Source organism: Phocoena phocoena, chromosome 5 (genome assembly GCF_963924675.1).
Source record: "Phocoena phocoena chromosome 5, mPhoPho1.1, whole genome shotgun sequence".
NCBI classification, from domain to species: Eukaryota; Metazoa; Chordata; class Mammalia; order Artiodactyla; family Phocoenidae; genus Phocoena; species Phocoena phocoena.
The window spans coordinates 113,967,238-113,986,211 of NC_089223.1; the positions used below are offsets into that span (position 1 = coordinate 113,967,238).

The 18,974-nt window shown below is 38.4% G+C and overlaps 1 protein-coding gene and 1 pseudogene across 2 annotated transcripts in view; both read right to left on the reverse strand.

The window, feature by feature from the left end:
* The window catches only part of LOC136123111 (bifunctional heparan sulfate N-deacetylase/N-sulfotransferase 4), a 239,054-nt gene that overhangs the window by 97,948 nt on the left and 122,132 nt on the right, over positions 1-18,974 (reverse strand). For both annotated transcript variants that reach the window (XM_065877191.1, XM_065877190.1), the window contains exons 4-5: positions 8,723-8,908; positions 6,500-6,628 (exon numbers count right to left, since the gene is read on the reverse strand). In XM_065877191.1, coding sequence (XP_065733263.1) covers positions 6,500-6,628; positions 8,723-8,908 — 315 coding nt within the window. The remainder of the gene's footprint in view (positions 1-6,499; positions 6,629-8,722; positions 8,909-18,974) is intronic.
* Positions 16,174-17,488, reverse strand: LOC136123740 (guanidinoacetate N-methyltransferase pseudogene; annotated as a pseudogene).

Below are 18,974 nucleotides of genomic sequence, written 5' to 3' on the forward strand. Positions count from 1 at the left end.
GCATTTATAGAAAATCAAAATCGTCAAAGAATATTTGGATGCTTTGAATATCAGTAATCTGTAATTCTTTTTAATCTTCTCTGAAAAGGACTCGGGATGTTTCTTGCATTTTATTTTTCTGCACTGCACATAAAATATGTTTCTGTGAATTATCTTACATATCTACTTCCATATTATTTAAGCATGAAAAAGAAATTAAAGTTTGGTTCAGGTTATTTCATGTTGATGTTTTCCTACGCCTTGCAGCTGCCTTTTCTCTAATCTGTCTGAAAAGCCAGCTCTAATCCATAATGTACTGACCTGCTATTAGATTCCATGATTTTGGAGATTGATATACATGAGAAAGGAAAGCTCATTAACCAGCCTAAGTGTATGAAGTTTCAGGAGACAGCACATGGGGAAGTATATCATTGCGCTTCCATTATACTCTACTGTCAATTTCAAGTACACTGCTGTTTCAGGCACATATTTTTTGTTCACCTGGATTTGCAACTGGCCAAAGAACAGACAAAGGTTAATGAGTCTAGGCACTGCTCTGAACTTTGGACAACGTAGACTTCCTGGTTACAGTACTGCCATTTTAAAGCACTCTAGAATCGGAGTATCTTTAGATATATATGTTAAGAAAACTTAGAAAATTCTATCTTCATACTGTTCTTTGTGTAGCACAAAATTAAAATGAGCTAGAAAAAAAAAATTAAATCTGGTAAGGCATATTCATTTCAAGCTTTTATAGTTACTAGTGACACCATCTGATAAGACTCCAGACTTCCTTACTATTGCCAGTTGCTGCATATTTTATAGGGTAGTGTCTCAATTTGAATGATGGTGGGTTACCTGGTGTAAGCTGTTTCACCTCATACATGATTAAATTATCTTTCTTCCTATCTGTACAAAGACTATATTGAAAATACAAGAAGAATTTGGCACTAGGGAAATACATGTTAGTATTTGACAAGTGTGGAACAGTACAGGCAAATATCAATATGTGATGAGGTCATGATAGAATCTAAAAAAAAAATGAGGAAGTTACCTGAATGTTAAGTGGACAGATGCCTAGCTCTTCTTTTGAAATGTCATTCAAACAGCCCTAATATCATTTAATTTTCAATTTTTACATTCATTTGGGCAAAACAAGTTGGTATCTAAGGAAATCAAGAAACCCCATTTCTTGCAGTTTTCTGAATCAAAAAATCTAACATGCAACAGTATTAGGAGTTCATATGTGAGTCAAGATGTAAAAATATATTTCAATTTGCATTTTCTGCTTTATGATATATTAGAAATAATGACATATTTTAAAATGTGTCAAACTATGAGAACAGGATAGCAGCTAGAGTCAAAATTAACTTAAAAAAACTATTGAAAATGCATAAAGAAAAAATATCAGAGACCTTTGAACACAGAAAGGATACGGGTCTAAGTGGGGGGGTGACACAAAATAATGTGAATTCCTAAATTGGAAGCTGGACAGGGAAAGAGGCTATGCTGGTCTTGGTGTGGTTCATGCCTTTTTGACTTCAGAGCAGAGTTGTGGAAGTTATGAACCAGAAAAAAAAATATGTGGAACTTTTCAAAATAATTTAATCCAGTCCCCTTCCTTTAGGTAGATGAACTCCCAAGGCAATAAGAAAGAACTATATAGTCATTGATTCTCTTTTAAAGTACCCTAGAGGGGGAAATTCCAGGATATTCCCTCACATACCTTTTCCAGCTTTTATTAGACTCATAGGATGCTTGCATACAAATGAGTCTAGAAACTACCAACCAGTTCAAAATGGTCTGCTAAATCTGGCACTAATATTTCTTTCAGTATATTGATGATAGAAAATTTTTTCTCTTCTATTTCCCTCAATACATCTACCACTGAATATCTTCCCATTTTTATCTCATTTTTTAGTTCTTATACATGTTGATAAGTTACCATTTCCCTTTTTCCTCTGACCTTATAATCACAGACTAAAACTAAATATATAATGCTGGTCTGTAATACATAAAATTAAACCTACTTCATATTTTTTATATTTTACAGTGAAAAAGATATACCCCACATCTAACTGGATAAGAACAGAATCACAGTCTTAGCGTCAGATTAAAAGTAAGAGATTTCACATTCCTACAAAATTTCTGTTTAGACAACTTCAATGACAAGGAATTGAATAGGACATGATGTAGCCCATACAATTTTCTGGCAGATTTACTCTATCTTTATATAATATTTATCCATATATAATGCTGGCATTATACACTATTTTGTTTGAAAGTAATTTGGGGGCTTTTCATTATTCCCTGTTAAATTTCATCTTGCTAGATTTTGTCTATCACTCCAATTTGCTAAGTATAACTGGGTATTAACATTATCATCTGGTGTAATTACCGTCACTGCCAGCTTTGTGTCATGCTATCTATATCGTTATTCATCCATTCATTAACATACTGAAAACCAAAAGGTAAAAGGACAAAATTCTATGGATCATTTACAAATCAGAGGAGAAAATCACCACGCAGGAGAGGTGTTATAATATAGGATGTCTACAGTATTTTCATGATGTGAAAGTATAGACCATTATTGAAAAAATGAAACAAAGTTAGAATGGCCTTAAATCTTTAGAGTTTATGCTAACACTATGATCACTTATCCTACTTATAAGCCCTCACAGACATCAATTTTCCTAGGTGGTCAGAAGAGGTGGTCAGTCATCTTTCTCTATGATTTCATGGATGTTGAATGCTTTTTACTAAAATCATATTTCCCCAAGGAACTTTGATACCTAAATTAATACAATCATAGACCTCTCATTCAGGAATAGGCTCTGTTAGAATACAAATATTCTTTAGAGTTAGCATATTAATTAATTAATGTTGAAAACATACCTTCACATCAATTAATTTATAGATTTTTTTTTCTTCAGCATGGTTTTGGTGAAAGAATAAGGAGATACTCTTTATTCTGACAAAGAATTAAGTGATGACTAGAGAAAAAGAATAGACCAGAGGAGAAGGCTGTGTATCAGTATTATTTTTTGTTTTCTTCTTTCCTCATTCTCTTCCTGCAGACTCCATCTTTGCCAGCCTTGCTGGAACCATATAACTTAAAATAATAATTAATCAAGCAGCCTCAAAACTTCTTTTTTTCCACATCGGTGAAGTGACTATTGATCATAGCCCATCATCTGTGATGTCTCTCTATTCACAATAGGACACACGTACAAAAAATTCCAAGCTTACATTATCTTTACTTCATTCATCACTTCTGCCCCTCTTTCTGTGTTCCCCTTTTCATTTACTTACTTCTAGTCTGCTCCCATCTTAAGTTCCTCATTAGGAATGATAGTTAATTTTATGTCTCAACTCAACTGGACCACAGGTTACTCAGATATTTGCTCAAACATTATTCTGGGTGTGCCTGTGAGGATGCTTTTGGATGAGATTAACAACAGAATTGATCAACTGAGTAAAGCAGATTGCCCTCCCTAATGTGGATGGGCCTCATCCAATCAGTTGAGGCCAAATAGAACAAAAAGTCTCACTCTCTTGTGAGTAAAAAGGAACTCCTCCTGCCTGATTGCCTTTGAACAAGATGGTTGCTTTTTGGGTTTTTTTTGTTGTTTTTTTTCCTGCCTTCAAACTTGAACTGAAACATTGGCTCTTCCTGGGTCTCAATCCTGCCAGCTTTTGGACTGGAACTATACCATTAGGTCTCCTGGTTCTCAAGCCATACAACTTCTACTAGAACTACACTATCAGCTCTCTTGGGACTCTAGCTTGTTGACTATAGATTTTGAGACTTGTCAACCTCCATAAACACATAAAATTCCTTATAATAAATCTCTTCTCCCACTCATCCTCTTGGTTCTGTTTCTCTGGAGAACCCTGACTAATACATCTGATAACTTCTGCATATGCAGCTCTAGAACTAAGCCCCGTTTTGATCTGGGTTCTGTCAGATGCTGCTTGCAGCCTGTCTCCATAGAGAGCTGAGTAGCATCAACCTGGATTGCCTATGGCTATGCTGTTCATGTTTTGAGCAACTTTATTCCTTACTTCCATATCTTTGTGGACCATTATTTGTCTGATCCAGGCCCATATCTCCATACATAGAATGTCCTATATTATCCACACTATTGACTACCTGTAGCATTGCTCTTTCTTCTGTGTCTATCTGGGTCTCTCTCATTTACTCATGGATCCTACTTTAAGATCACCATCAATTCACAATGATAAAGTAACTGCAGTTTGTGACTGGACTCTAGAAGTCTCCTGAAAACTCCCCTCTTCCACGGTTCTATTCCTCTGCAATTAAAATAAATCTGTGTGGCAATCGTAAGCTTTTTACGTGAGGTTAGTGTTATCTTGCTAGTTCACAACAAGTGCTAAAGATAGAAATGCCAAATAGTCTTTCATCTTATTTAAGGGACCAACTATTAGTCCCTGAATGATGTTTTATAAAAAGTACTGAATTCAAAAATTTTAAAAACAGTTATAGGGCTTCCCTGGTGGTGCAGTGGTTGAGAGTCCACCTGCCGATGCAAGGGACACGGGTTCGTGCCCCGGTCCGGGAAGATCCCACATGCTGCGGAGCGGCTGGGCCCGTGCACCATGGCTGCTGAGCCTGCGTGTCAAGAGCCTGTGCTCCGCAACGGGAGAGGCCACAACAGTGAGAGGCCCACGTACCACAAAAAAAAAACAAAAAAACCGTTATAAATCCATCTCTTTAACGACAAGTAGTCAGATGGGCACCCAGGTAGTAAATATCAGTAACAATCAGACCTGGGGAGCAAGAGGTTTGGGGGGGGCAATCATCAGTGTTCTGATGCTTATCTCTTCCCCTGAGTAGGTGACCAGAGCAGATTTGGGGTTGGGGGTGTAGTTCCAGAGTGAAAACGGTATGAAGATGTGGCCATTGCCTCTATGGAGATCAAATCCTCAATTAGTGAGGGAAGGGTTAAAGAGAAAGATTTCCCACATTTGCTTGCATTAACATTCACATGTATACCTCAATTTCCAAAAAATATTTTTGTAACGTTTTTGATCCTTTTAAGTCTCAATGAATTTGAATTATACACAAAAAATGGAATATCCAAAAGGAATACTTTTGAGGAACACTGAAGACTGTCCAGTTCAACAAGCTTGTTTTACAGGAAAGCAAGCAAGCTCTGAGAAATAGAGTTTCTTGCTAAGATCACAGAGCATCCAATCTGTTCTCCAGTTTAGTGGTACCCCAACACAACAGACCATTTTGTTTTGTTTTGTTTTTAATAGTTCTGCAGTTTGAGGAGGTTTGTTGATTACTCACACTCATGTGAGGCATTTTGGCCCCCCACTTCCCTATCCCTCCAATCCAATTTTACAGTTTTCGTCTTTACACAAGGTAGGTTTTTATTTAATTTCTTTAGGAATTAAAAACACCATATATAAATTATCTAAATAAGTTGTTTAAAACATACCTGGATCTTTGCCACAGACAACTGAGCTATAGTTTTGTTTAAAGCATGAATCATTTTCCCTGAGTATGAAAATTTCTTATACTAAACAAGGTGGACATAGCATGCAACTCACTATTTGATATTTTTTATTGGTGCAGTGGGATGTAAAAAAGGACATGCCTCTTTAAGGCCTCAGAAATGGAATCTTTATGGGAAAAAATTGAGAAAGCTGAAATAATCTCAACATTATCTAATGATGATATATTCCCACACTGCTATACTTTTCCACATATAACTGGAAATAAAATTGCAAAATTTTGAAAGATGAAAGGGCACAATTGAAAGGGACAAATTCTCTAGCTTTGATTCCAAACAAAATTAATGGAGATTTTAAAAACAGGCCTCAGATGACCCTAGTATGCAAAGATAATGCATAGCTACGTATTTTCAATGCAGTTTTGCATTGTGATTGTTTTTAGAGACTGAAATGTATGTCTACTAATACCTTGAGCTAGAAACAAATTCAACTTATAGACAACATATGCACCACATTATTGTGAATGTTAATTTGTGGTTATAGAACTGTATATATGTCTTTACTGCAATTCAAGTATAGGAGACAACATTGAGATATCTTACATTTAACTGTTATATTCAACATATGAATCTTAACAAATCTGTGTTTTTCTTTTTTTTTCTTTTTTTTCAGTACGTGGGCCTCTCACTGTTGTGGCCTCTCCCGTCACGGAGCACAGGCTCCGGACACGCAGGCTCAGCGGTCATGGCTCACGGGCCCAGCCGCTCGGTGGCATGTGGGATCTTCCTGGACTGGGGCATGAACCCGTGTCCCCTGCATCGGCAGGTGGACTCTCAACCACTGCACCACCAGGGAAGACCAATCTGTGTTTTTCTTGATTGACGATTATAAAGGGAATTGAATATTTGGAGATTTAGTCTAATTTTTCTCTAGTATTTACCAACTATTCTTGTGAGAGGGTTGACAATAGAAATAAAACGAAACATATATTTGAAAGTTCTGATGTTATGGTAAAAAGTATAAATAGAATACGTACTGGGTTTAGAAGGATTGTGAGGAAAAGTTCACCTCCTCTGATACTTTTATCCAATTCTTGGGGGCCTCCTGGATACTCTTTGTAGAAAATAGTGTGTGTGAACAACCCACAGGTCTGTCGAGGGAGGACCTGAGGAAAAAGAAAAAGCAGCACATCGACACGACTTAATTAAAAGCTCCATCACTGTGTCATGACTTCAGAGTCTGCGAATTTCATTCCTATTGGAGTTCCTTAACTGATAAAGCCAAAATCTTAATGTAATCAAGAGTTGATGTTGGCGTAATTATGCACATATTAAGAGACTTGCTAAATAAAAGCTATAGGACAGCAGTCCCCAACCTTTCTGGCACTAGGGATGGGTTTCATGGAAGACAATTTTTCCACAGATTGGGGTGCGGGGTGTTCAGGCAGTAACACGAGCTATGGGGGGGATGGTTCAGGCAGTAATGTGAGCGATGGGGAGCCATGGGGAGCGACAGATGATGCTTCACTTGCTCACCCACCGCTCACCTCCTGCGGCGCAGCCCGGCTCCTAACAGGCCGCGGACCAGTACCGGTTTGCAGCCGCGGGGTTGGGGACCCCTGCTATAGGACATATAGGTTAAAGCATTTTCATTCATGCCTATAAATCTCACTCACCATCTGAGTTATGTTAAAGAAATGGTAAAAAATAAAAGTCTTCTTAGGGTTGGTTTAATTCAAATATAGAGATTCTCCAGGGTTGCATTTTTCATGGTATTAGACCATTACTCTCCTTGTTTCTGAAATACAGTTTTACATGGTCCTCAGGTTCTGGGATTCAAAACAATGAGTTTTCATCACCCTCGCCACCTTTACCTTGTTTTGTTTTTACTACTCTGAATTAAAATTTTAATCACAGTAGTAGTCATATCATCTAGTGATTGCTTCCTGCATATTCTGTGGTTAATTCTGTTGTACATCTGAATGTTCAGCAGAGAAAGCAAATAAGTAATTTTATTCCAAAACTTCTTTTGAATAATAAACTATTTATAATCTAATGGAAAAATGCATCCAATTGCACAGAGTAGCTATAATTTTATTTATTCTTTGCTTAATTTTCGTAACAGTTTGTATTAAATTCAAGGTAAATGAATGTGTGTAGTATTGGTTTAAAGGAATGTTTTTATTTAATAATATAACAAATGGTCATGCTACTCAGTTAAGAAAACTGCTTTCACTTTGCTTTGCAATTATATCAGAGTAATACTTTTTATATCGCCTTGATTTCTATGGACACCATATACTATTATTTGTATTATCAATAGCTCCATTTAAATCCAAGGCTTCTTTACGTCTTCTAGTACCAATTTACAATAAAATATTAGAGTTTTATGATTAAAGAATATTGAGTATTAGTTCTGGTTAACATATGTGCTATTACTTTTTCTTTGGTTTTAGATAATTATTAGATAGACAGACAGACAGGTAGATAATTCTAATAGCAATCTGAACAATGGAATGAAAAGATGTAAATATTTAAAGGAGGGAGAACAGTTTGTAAACCTTTCCTACGATCTTGGCAACTGATGATGAGAACATGACCTAAGGCACTGGACGTGGGGATGGAAGTTTTAAAATGAACTATTTTATCTCAAAGTAAAAAATAGGAGTTTTTTCATTCCAATGAATAATTATAAATTCCCATCTAATATTCACTTGGTTTTATTCTCATTTATAGGAGCATATCATTCTTACATCAGATTATTATTTTTTCAGTTAGTTTATCCGAAAAGAAAATATATACCTTTGTTTTCATAGTATGCAAGAAAAAGAACAATGAAAAATGCTACCTTAAGATTCTTGAGTGTCTGAAAGCCAAAATAAACTGAGTAGATAAATTTAGCTTTCAGATGCTATTTGTTGGATTCTGTCTGTTGATGGTGTAGTGACTTGAGAGGTGTTTAATAGGCATGGAGAAACTCCCCAGAAGTATAAGTTCCCTAGACAAAACTTTAATCCAGAAACTGCAGTGGATGACCTATATGAAACCCATTTCCAATATTTTGAGCTTGTCTTGAATTTGCCTAAACTACCCCACAGATTAAGAAGCAAGTCTATGGGTAAGCAATGTATTAATGTGTGACCACCATGGTAGGCAAGGGATTTATGACACTCATGTAAAAGATTTTTGAAGTTAGATTTGGTCTTCATCCCACATGCAGATACTGAGAACCTTCAATACACACGGCAGTGTGTGCTCACCATGATGCCATCGTGGATGAAGCCCTTTCGGTACCGTGCAGGTTTCAAATGTGGATACTCTTCAGTGCTGGTGACCTGAATGCCCCAGACCTTCTTCCAGGCTGCATACAGCTGAATATGAACTGGGTAGACCCCTGAGTGATGTGGTGCCACAGCATAGCCCATGTTGATAGGTATTCCATGTTCCTAAAAGAAAGCCAGAACAACATCATAGGGAGTGTGGTCAATTGAATTCAACTAAAATTGTTTCCACAAACATCTATGCTAAGGATGAGAAATATAAAAACTAATAGGGTAGAGTTTTATAATCCTGTGATAGACATAGTAAATACTTTGGGCATGTGGTGTGTAGCTAAGATTAACTCTGAATTTTGAAAATAGAAGGTTTGGGGGGAAGATAGGAAGAAGATGTGGCCCTTTCTCAGACAGATACAAAAAAAAAAAAAGGTGCCACTTGAGTAAGTACCCAAATATGGAAGACAGAATAGCCCAATGTGGGGTGTGTGTGTGTGTGTGTGTGTGTGTGTGTGTGTGTGTCTATGATGTTGAAGAAAACCAGAAAGGTAGGTATGAACCATAATGTGATAAGCTTTTACTGTTGACCTAAGGGATTGGGATTTATTCTATTTGAATAGTATAGACAGGAAGCTTTGTGAGCATGGAGGGCCATGATCTGCTCTATGTCTTGGGAAGAAGGATATAGTCACAACATGTTAAGATGAACTAGAAGTGGGGAAGAAATGAATCAAGGTTGTGCATTAGGAAGCTATTACAAGGGCGCAGATTAGAGGGCACATGAGTACCCAAACTTGATTGTTGGTGGTCGGATTAAAAGTCTGGGGATAAATGCCATACAAGATTCAGTGGTTTTGGATACTGACGGTAAAGGAAAAGTGAAGATTGGTTTTGGGTCTTAGCAGCTCAATTTATTTTTATAAAGCCTACTGTTTACTATGAGATGCTTGCCTTGGGTAGACAGTCAACTCTAAAGGAAAAGAGGTATAAGTTTAAAACAAGAATATGAAAAAAATTGTCGAAGAACGGTATTATATTGTGAAGTACACGATACAGATCTGCAGTCTTCTAATTTCTGCTTCTTTATAGTTCTCCCTTTAAATGCTTATCTGCTTTATAAAGATGCCTTATAGGATTGAATCTCATCAATTGAGGCTATAAATGACAATATACAGTAATACATGAAGGCTGATTGAATCAATAAACAGAACACAAAAGTGTTGACTTGACAATTGCCATTTATATTTTCTATTACATGACACACAGCATAGGAAAAGAATTCAGTTTGGCATAATAAGCAAGTAGTGAATGGGTCACATATCTACAATACCTAAGTCATACGCCACATTCAGTTAAGAAGATGGGCCCTAAATATTTTGCAAGTTTCCTTCATTCTTCCTTTTATGGAATGACCCTCATTGTATGGCCAAATTCACCTCTCTTTCACTAGGAGTATGTGTTTTCTAACATCTATTACAATAAATGACTGTAGAAAGACTGAATTATGAAATCAATGCTGTAAAGTGATCTGGAGTCTTTGGCTAGGTATTGGGGAAAATTCATTTCTTTGTGTGTGCAGAGGAAAAATACTTCTTCCAGGAGCCTGTATTTTCAATATAAAGCAAAGTTGGAAAAGTCCAGTAACAAAACTACTAGGAAACTACCAGAGGGAGCAGGCAACTACTGTTACCCTGACACTCACTGAGAAGCATGTACTGGAAAAAGCCTTAGATCTCTGGTTAGTTCCATGTTGCCCAGTGAATTGTCACAAAGTGTTCTGAGGATGAGTATCGCAGAGTAGCCAAGATGTGGATGCACCGGGTATGAGATACAGATGAACTTTCTCATGAGAGAAATCTAAGGTCAAGGGTGTTCAAACCTTTCTGTCTGGTAAATAGACTGTGTGACTGTTGCTTAGAGAAGTAGTTCTGATTTACAAAAAGGGGGAAGACAATCCGTTATACTCTTATTACTCTTTCAAGTGATTCATACCGAGGTTTCATAACTGTCTTGTCCCATGACTAGAAGAATAACAAAATCATCGGTGTATGAATCCTAATAGCCTTCACCAATCATTTTGTTAGTGTCCATTTTTTATCACTGTTTAATATTTTATTTCAAATTTTGGGCCCAGAACACTAGATAAGTGTGCGAATCTTCCAGAAGCAAAGAGATAAAAAATAAAACGAGAGAATTGAAATATTAAACAGCTGTATCTCTTCAGGAAAAAAAGACATTTCACTTTTGACAAGTAGTAAAATGAACTGTAGAACTTTCATGAAGAAACCAGAAGGTAAAAAGCAATTGATTTGGTGAGTAGGAAGGAAGTAAAAGGATTTTATTATATTTATTGATTTCTGGGGGCTTAACGTTCTACTGCTTATAAGGTCATCTTATCACACTGACAACTGGAGCTCAATCAAAACAGTAAATCACACTAGATAATTATGAGTTTATAGTTTTTCAATCTAAACGATAACACAAAATGAAAAGTAATTCCCTAGTCAAACTCTTTTTCTGTTATCAAGGGGCTTTCTATAGAAACCTTCATTCTTTACTGTCCAGAGCTTAAAACACCCTTCACAGTGACTTGGTAAACTAAAAAGTGAGCTAAACATATATTTACACAAGATCACAAAAATTGCAAAATTTGAAAGACTTTCTAATGTGAATATAGGAAGCATTTGAGACTACAAAATTAGACATGCAAATGACAGAGTAAACTAATTCAAACATGGCTTTTATTATTTATTAAAACAATGTCTTTGAAAAGATCTAGGAGTTCTATGATATCATAATATGAGATGGCACCACAAATATTTATGGGAAGCTTAACTTGATCATTCCTATTTACGTGAAATTCCCAGTTGATTGGAAAATGAGATAATGTGGTAACTTACAGACTATATAAAAATAGGGTCATCATTTTTCAAAAACTAGGAAATATATTTAGCACCAAACATCTAACGTAATGGAAATGATCTCATTTAATTTTTCTTTAATCATTCTTACTGATCCTATCTGCTTGCAATTGCTCAGTACCTGATAGTTATGAAGTGTTTTTACATTCACGTCTAACATTATCCTCATAATTACCCTGTGAGGTGGCCTGGATTATCAAATGTGGAAACTGAGGCTCAGAGAAAGCAAACGACTTACTCATGTTCACAAATGTCAGAGCTAGAATTATACCCAAGTCCTCTAAATTCATTGCTTTTGCCTTTCTACTAGGTTGCTACCACTGTGACCCTCTCTCCCTGCTCCAAGTTAATGACTAGAAGCACTTTACTGACAAAAGGGAATTGATTTTAATATATAGTGCTGAATTGGAACTCCTACCATTCTATTTTTACTTGGGGGGGGGGTTACAAAGCAAAATTATACATTTCCCAAACTCTGTCGCTATCATTTTTGATGCAAACAAGTTTCAGCCAATTAGAAGTGCCTAGGATAGATGTCAGAAGGAAGTAGGTGGGCAGATGCTAAAGTCTGGCAGCTCCTGGCTCCTGTTGCTGGTACGTAAGATCTTTTCTGAAGCAGTATTTGGTGCCCATTTGCAGGGCAGCGGTGAAAACTTATTGCTTCTGTCAGAGCTCCAGTGGCAGCTTTAAAAGCAGTGGCCCCACTAGGGAACCAGTTCTGTCTGGCTCTGCAAAGTCCCAGAAGAGTACAGCCTAGAATCTGCTCCATCAGCCCTTCCAAAGTTTTTGGAAGCACTTAAATCGCTGAATAAAAACTCCCTTTCAAAAAGTTCCCAATGGCTTCTGCGTCTATCATGGAAATCTGACTGATGCAAGTGGTCTTTCCCCTTTCTAATAAGTATAAAAGGTTTAAGAGGTTCAGGTGAGATGTCAGTGGTTGGAAACTAGGAAAACTAGAAGAAGAGTTTGCTAAAGCACTGCCCAGCATTTCTCCAAGAAAACTCATTGATACATGCGAAACACCTATTTGTCTACCTAGATACTATCATGTTATATATACGACTGTTAAATCCTATGTTGATCAATGACTAGTGTATAGAGAAAATAACTAGGAGACTAGTCTGTTTAAATAATAAAAGTCACAGGTGAACCCCATGGTGAAATCATGTTATAACAAAAGAAGGGAAACGGATTGCACTGAAAGAACATTGCTCTAATGGATTAATTCTGATGACTTGCAAGCACCTTTGTGCCAGCACGTAAAGCAATACCCCTTCATAGGATAAACACGTCCTAATATACGGGCAAAAAGAACTGCAGGCATCATATGCAGAGGTGGAAAGAACAATCTGTAATCAGTCATTGGTAGATACTCTTTAGAAGACCTGGCACACCATAGAAAACCAGAGAAGAAAAGGAGAAAACTAGGAGTTGGGAGGATTGGACTCATGGACATATAAGACATATTTCCTACAGCTACCACAAATAGCTGGACAGTAACCTGAATAACGGTTGGAGGTCATGATACAGAGAGGAGAAAGAGCCAGACAAATGGCAGTTTTCCCTATTATTATGACCTTCTGTTTACACTCCAGGAGACATGGCTTGTGAAACCAGACCTAATACATTTAGGATGGTTTAATAGTCCCAGTGTTAGCACCATGACTGGCACATTGTTGGTGTTGAATAAATATTTTTTAAAGGAAATAGCAAATAAAATTTTTTATTAAATTCATCATAGAAATTTAATAAATGAATAGAAAAGAAAAATAAATAAAATGATGATTGCATAAATGAATGTACTTGTAGTAAAGAGAGTTCATTGAACAGTAACTTTTTTTTTTTTTTTTTCAGTACGTGGGCCTCTCACTGCTGTGGCCTCTCCCGTTGCGGAGCAACAGGCTCCGGACGCGCAGGCCCAGAGGCCATGGCTCACGGGCCTAGCCGCTCCGCGGCATGTGGGATCTTCTCAGACCGGGGCCCAAACCCTTGTCCCCTGCATCGGCAGGCAGACTCTCAACCACTGCGCCACCAGGGGAGCCTGAACAGTAACTTTTTGAACTTAAAGTATTGATTTGTCTTCCTAAATATACAACTTCTAGGGAGTGACACTGGTGCTAAAGGAAACAGATCTCATTACCTAATTTTCCTTTTAATAAGGACAAATGTGGAATCACTTGTCAACTTTGAGAATGATCCTAGGATCATTGATTTTGCACAGTGTTTTGGGAACTGAAATTGTCTTCTGTTTTCATAAGTGATAAAAGCAATGACTGTGTGACCCTGGAAATTGGCTGGGTCAGTCCTTACACTTTTTGGACTGAAGCCTAGTAAATGGTGACAAATCTCTGGAGAGCTCTGTGTTACAAATGGATTTTTCTTTTGAAATAGGAATAGCACAGCAATAGTATTGCTTCTATAGTGTGAACTTTGCAATTCTAAGTAGAGCTATTTTGGGCAACTGAGACACATCCCTTTAATATTCTTGACCCTGCTGAAGGTCTACTTAGCTGCTTGAAAAGAACTAACACAAAGACTAAGCAAGTCTTCATTCACACTGTATAAAATGTGGTTGATTAAGCATTTTCATTGCTAACTTTTGGTACCCAGAAGTCCCACTTTATTGACAATCATTCAATATATACTTATTATGTATAATAACGTACTAGGAGCCATTTGTTGCAGAGGATACAGCAGTGAACAAACAGACAGAAATTCCTGCCATAGGGAAGCTTATATTTTAGTGGGGTGAGACCAAGATTACACAAAACAAGTAGGTAAATTGTATATTATATTAGAAGGGCTAAGAGCTACTGGGAAAAATAAAGCAGAGAAAAGGAGAGGAATGAAGGGGTATGGGTTGCAATATTAAATAGATTATTCATGGAGAAGGTAATATTTTGAAACAAGGTCTAAAGTTGTAAGAGATTAAGTCATACAGATAACTTGGAGAAGATCATTCCAGGCAGAAGGACAGTACATACATTGTTGTGAGTTGAAAGAACCTCAGGTATTTTTGAGGAAGAAGAAGAATTCAGTCGCTTTTGGAGCAGCGTTAGCAAAGGGGGAGAGTAGCAAGAGATAATGTCAAGAGGTGGCACTGCTGCAAGTAGCCTTGTCAGTTATGTACTGAACAACTCCAGGGGGCACCATTCACATCAACTATGCTTTTACAGAGGTTGTATGATGCAGTATCACTGACAAGAAGGAATGGGTGCAGAGCATTTAAGTCCTTAATGTGCCACAATAAGGATGTTGGTATTTACCTTGAATGAGATGAGAAGCTACTGGAAAGTTTTGAGCAGATAGATGATCTAGACTATCATTAAAAAAAAAAAAATTCTTCTGGCTTCTATGTTGACAGCTGACTGAAAGGAAGTAAGGAGGAAAGTAGGAGCCAGTTACTAGGTTTTGGTAACAATTTAAGTGAGAGATAATGATAGCTTGGACCAGGGTGGGGACAATGCAACCGGTGAAAAGTGATTTTATTCTGGATATATTGTGAAGGGGGAGCCACAGAATTTGATGATAGATTGAATATGCAACATGAGACAAGGTGCTCAACTAGAAGGATAGAATTTCCATCAAATGAGTCTGGAAAGTTTAAAAATTAAACAGGTTGGGCGTCCCCGGTGGTGCAGTGGTTGAGAGTCCGCCTGCCGATGCAGCGGACACGGGTTTGTGCCCCGGTCCGGAAGGATCCCGCGTGCCGCGGAGCGGCTAGGCCCATGAGCCATGGCCGCTGAGCCTGCGCGTCCGGAGCCTGTGCTCCGCAACGGGGGAAAAAAAAAAACAAAAAATTAAACAGGTTTGGGGGAGAAAGGACATATGTTTGAGATTAGACATTCAATTGGATATCTAATGTCTTCCCATTCAATTGGGAAGTCAAATAAATAAGTTTAGCATTTAGAGGAGCAAGTTCAGCTGGAGAGCTCAAGATATCAATTTTATTTAAAGTCATAAAACTCATAAAGATCACCAACACAATGAATGTGTAAACAGAGAGAAGAGGAAGGCTAAGTCTTTGGGACAGATTAACATCAAGAAGGCAGAGAGGAGAGAAGAAATCCAGAAAATACACTCAGAAAGAGTATTGCAAGTGAGATGGGAGGAATACCAGGAATTTCCAAGGAGACCTAAGAATTGCCCATTGGGTTTAACACTGGATGCCCTTTAATGAACTGGAAAAGAGAAGATCTGGTGGAGTGGTGAAGGGCAGGAAAATCAGAGTGGATTTAAGAGAGTCTAGAGGGAGCTGAAATGGTGAAAGTGAGTATAACAACGATTTTAAGAAGTTTTGCTAAAATGAAGAGTCAAGAAATGGTGCTGTAGTTGGAGAAACAACATAAACACAGGACTACCTAAAGATGGGAGAAATAGCTGTATGTTTATAGAAAGGGTAATGATTTAGAAGACGGGAGAACTAATGGAATTACAGTTTTTTATATATATAATTTAAATTATATATATATATATATTTAATATTTTTTGATTGGCCAACCCCAGCGTTAGTGTTTATTTCATCCTCAGGACCCTAGGAGGAAGGTAGTGGTAATCCCGTTGCAGAGGCCAGGGAAGCTTGCTGATGTCACGCAGCTGGCGAGGGTCTGGGCTCGGGCTGCGAGGCCAGAGCCTGCACTCCCGGCCACTAAGGTGCTGAGTTAGGGTCGTGGGAGTTGGGAGTACCTGAAACCCGGAGTCCGCAGGGCTTTGTGGGCGCTGAGCGGGTGGGCCCAGTGGCCTCAATGCTCGGTGACCGGGCGTGATCATCCACCGGAAGGGGTAGTAGCGGTAGTCGGCCGTGACCTGTGTGTGGATGTTCTTCCGCCTGAAGCCCGCCTTCAGCAGGGCGGACACCTGCGTCTCTTGGAACACGGTGGTGATGTCTGAGTAGTACTTGGACTTCATCAGCTCCCCCAGGAGGTGAGGTTGCAGTAGGTGAGGATGCTCCCTGGCTTCAGCAGGCGGAAGGGCATGGTCCCTAATGAGGTTGAACTGGTGTGTGTGCCAGGTCCCCTCAGACAGCGGGTATGTGTCGTACAGGATCCCATCAAAGTGACTGTCTGTCAGGGTGGGCGCCACCTTCCCCCACAGGCTTTTCAAGGGAACCACCCTGAGGGGAGGCCGCTGGGCCCAGTCCTGGAGCCGCTGGAAAACTTCGTCGTTGCATTCAACGATCCAGTGCTCGTCGATGTGGGCCTCCTGCACCTTCGTAGCTGCCATGGCCGCGCCGAAGCCCACCTCCAGGACCTGGCCTTTTCTGGAGGCGGCGGTGGCCACCAGCGCTTGCAGGTAGGGGTCTCCCAGCTGTCCATTGCCAGCTCGCCCAGGATCTGCAGGTGCGTATCCCGCCCCGCGCGAAGACGCGGGTCGTGGCGCTGGCGCTGTGCGCCGCCCAAGCTCTGGATGCGCAGGGCCAGGTCCCTGCCGGGCCTTCTGGGCGGGGCCCTGGAATGATATTCTCGAACAGTTGGGAAGGGATGTGATTGAGTGCAAAAGGACAGAATTTGGTCTTTGCATTTCTAGCTCTTTTCTTCGTTGTTTCAAGACAGAAACCAGGATTGTGTGCTGCCCTCACAGCATGCCAAGCCACGATGTATATTTAGGTCACTGTTAACACAGTTTATGGTAATAAGGGGTACCTACATATTCAAAAAGATTGTACTAAATAATTAGGACCACTTGAGTAACTAGCTATGAAGATTATTATAATTTGTATGTTTTTTTTTCTGTATAGACATGCTCACGTTTCAAATTAAAATCAAACCTATTATTATATTTACATTTTGTTATCACCACGTTGAACTAGTAGTTGTAGTAATGGCGCCATGTGGAAGTCCTCTTTCAATTGCTTGACTTTTTTTTTTTTTCAGTGAAATAAGAAACTCATCAGTTGAGAATTAAGATGGGGCAAGACGTGTAGTAATTTGCAGAAAGAGAAGGTATGAAACAGTGATCCAGGAGAGTAAGATTGTGAACAAGATAAGGACTTGTTGTGTAACTTCTGGGCAGTATTGAGCTCCACTTGAGGTCTGTGGTCATGGTTTTAAAGTGAGAACAATTAAGTGTTGATCCTAGCCACATTAATTTTCAGGGGTACAGGAGTGGACTAGGTAGAGATTTGGATTTAAAAGGAGTTGAGACTTTGCAAGGGAGTTTGATGAACCAAGAAATGCAAAGGAGTTCAGGGAGGATTCAAGAGAATGCTTGTAATGATGGGTTCTTGAGAAAAGCTTAATAAAGAGGAAAGCAAAGACCTGTGAAGAGTTTGGGGCAGCAAAGATGTGATATCAGGCTGTCTCAGGAAATACTAGATCTGCATTTTAGTACCTTTCTCTTCATTGTTGCCTCTGCTGCATGGAAAGATCTAGTTCTAGATATAAGTTAGTGACAAGAGAAATGATACCAGATAGTAAATATTTAGAGCTTCTAACAATGCCTTTAACCTGGAAGGAATAATATTCAAGATTCTTTGTAAATATGTTAAGAGATGGAAACAAGAATAGTATGATCCATTCCATTGTGGTATCATTTCTATAGTTACTATAATCAGAAACGTGAAAAAAGAAGGTACTCAAGATAATTTTGCATTTTCACAATATGTTCATCTGTAATTTTATCTCAAGTAAATAATGTAACTAATTTACCTTCCCATATATTTCCATTCTTAGTACCTCAAATATCTATACACAGCAAGTATTAAATAATTTTTTAAAATCTTCTACCTGATTGCCTATGTTCATGAAATAAAGCGCTGGTTTAGGTGAAATGGCTAGGGGTGTGTGTGTGTGTGTGTGGAAGACAAGTAGAGGAGGGCAACTTGTCCTTTTTGAAACTGGCTGGAATGTCCTTCATTTAAAAATTTTGCTCACATTTCCTAACTTTTTGGATGCTTCCACAGTTATATAGCTGATGTTTTAGAATCACTAACTTAAACGCATCATTTTGCAGAAATAGATTTGCATAAACTATTACTTACTCTGAGCAATGGAATATATTTCTAATATTATTTTTGAGTCAGGCTGAGATTTCCCTTAGGAGTCATTTTTCCCCTTAATGCCAGCTTAATGCATTTATGGAAAAATGCTTTAAACATTTGGTGTAGGAATGAGCCATCCCTCTGGTTGTAAATTTTCTCCCCCACCTCCAAAATACAAAGGGTTATTACATGTTGTCCTCTGTGACATCCTGTGCCTTCTCTAGGAGTTAAAATAATTCCCATCTGTGATTGTTTCCAATTTTGTGGAAACTTTACTACCATGTGAAATAAATTTCATCAGACCAAAAGCTTATGTTAATAAATGGTACGTATATAA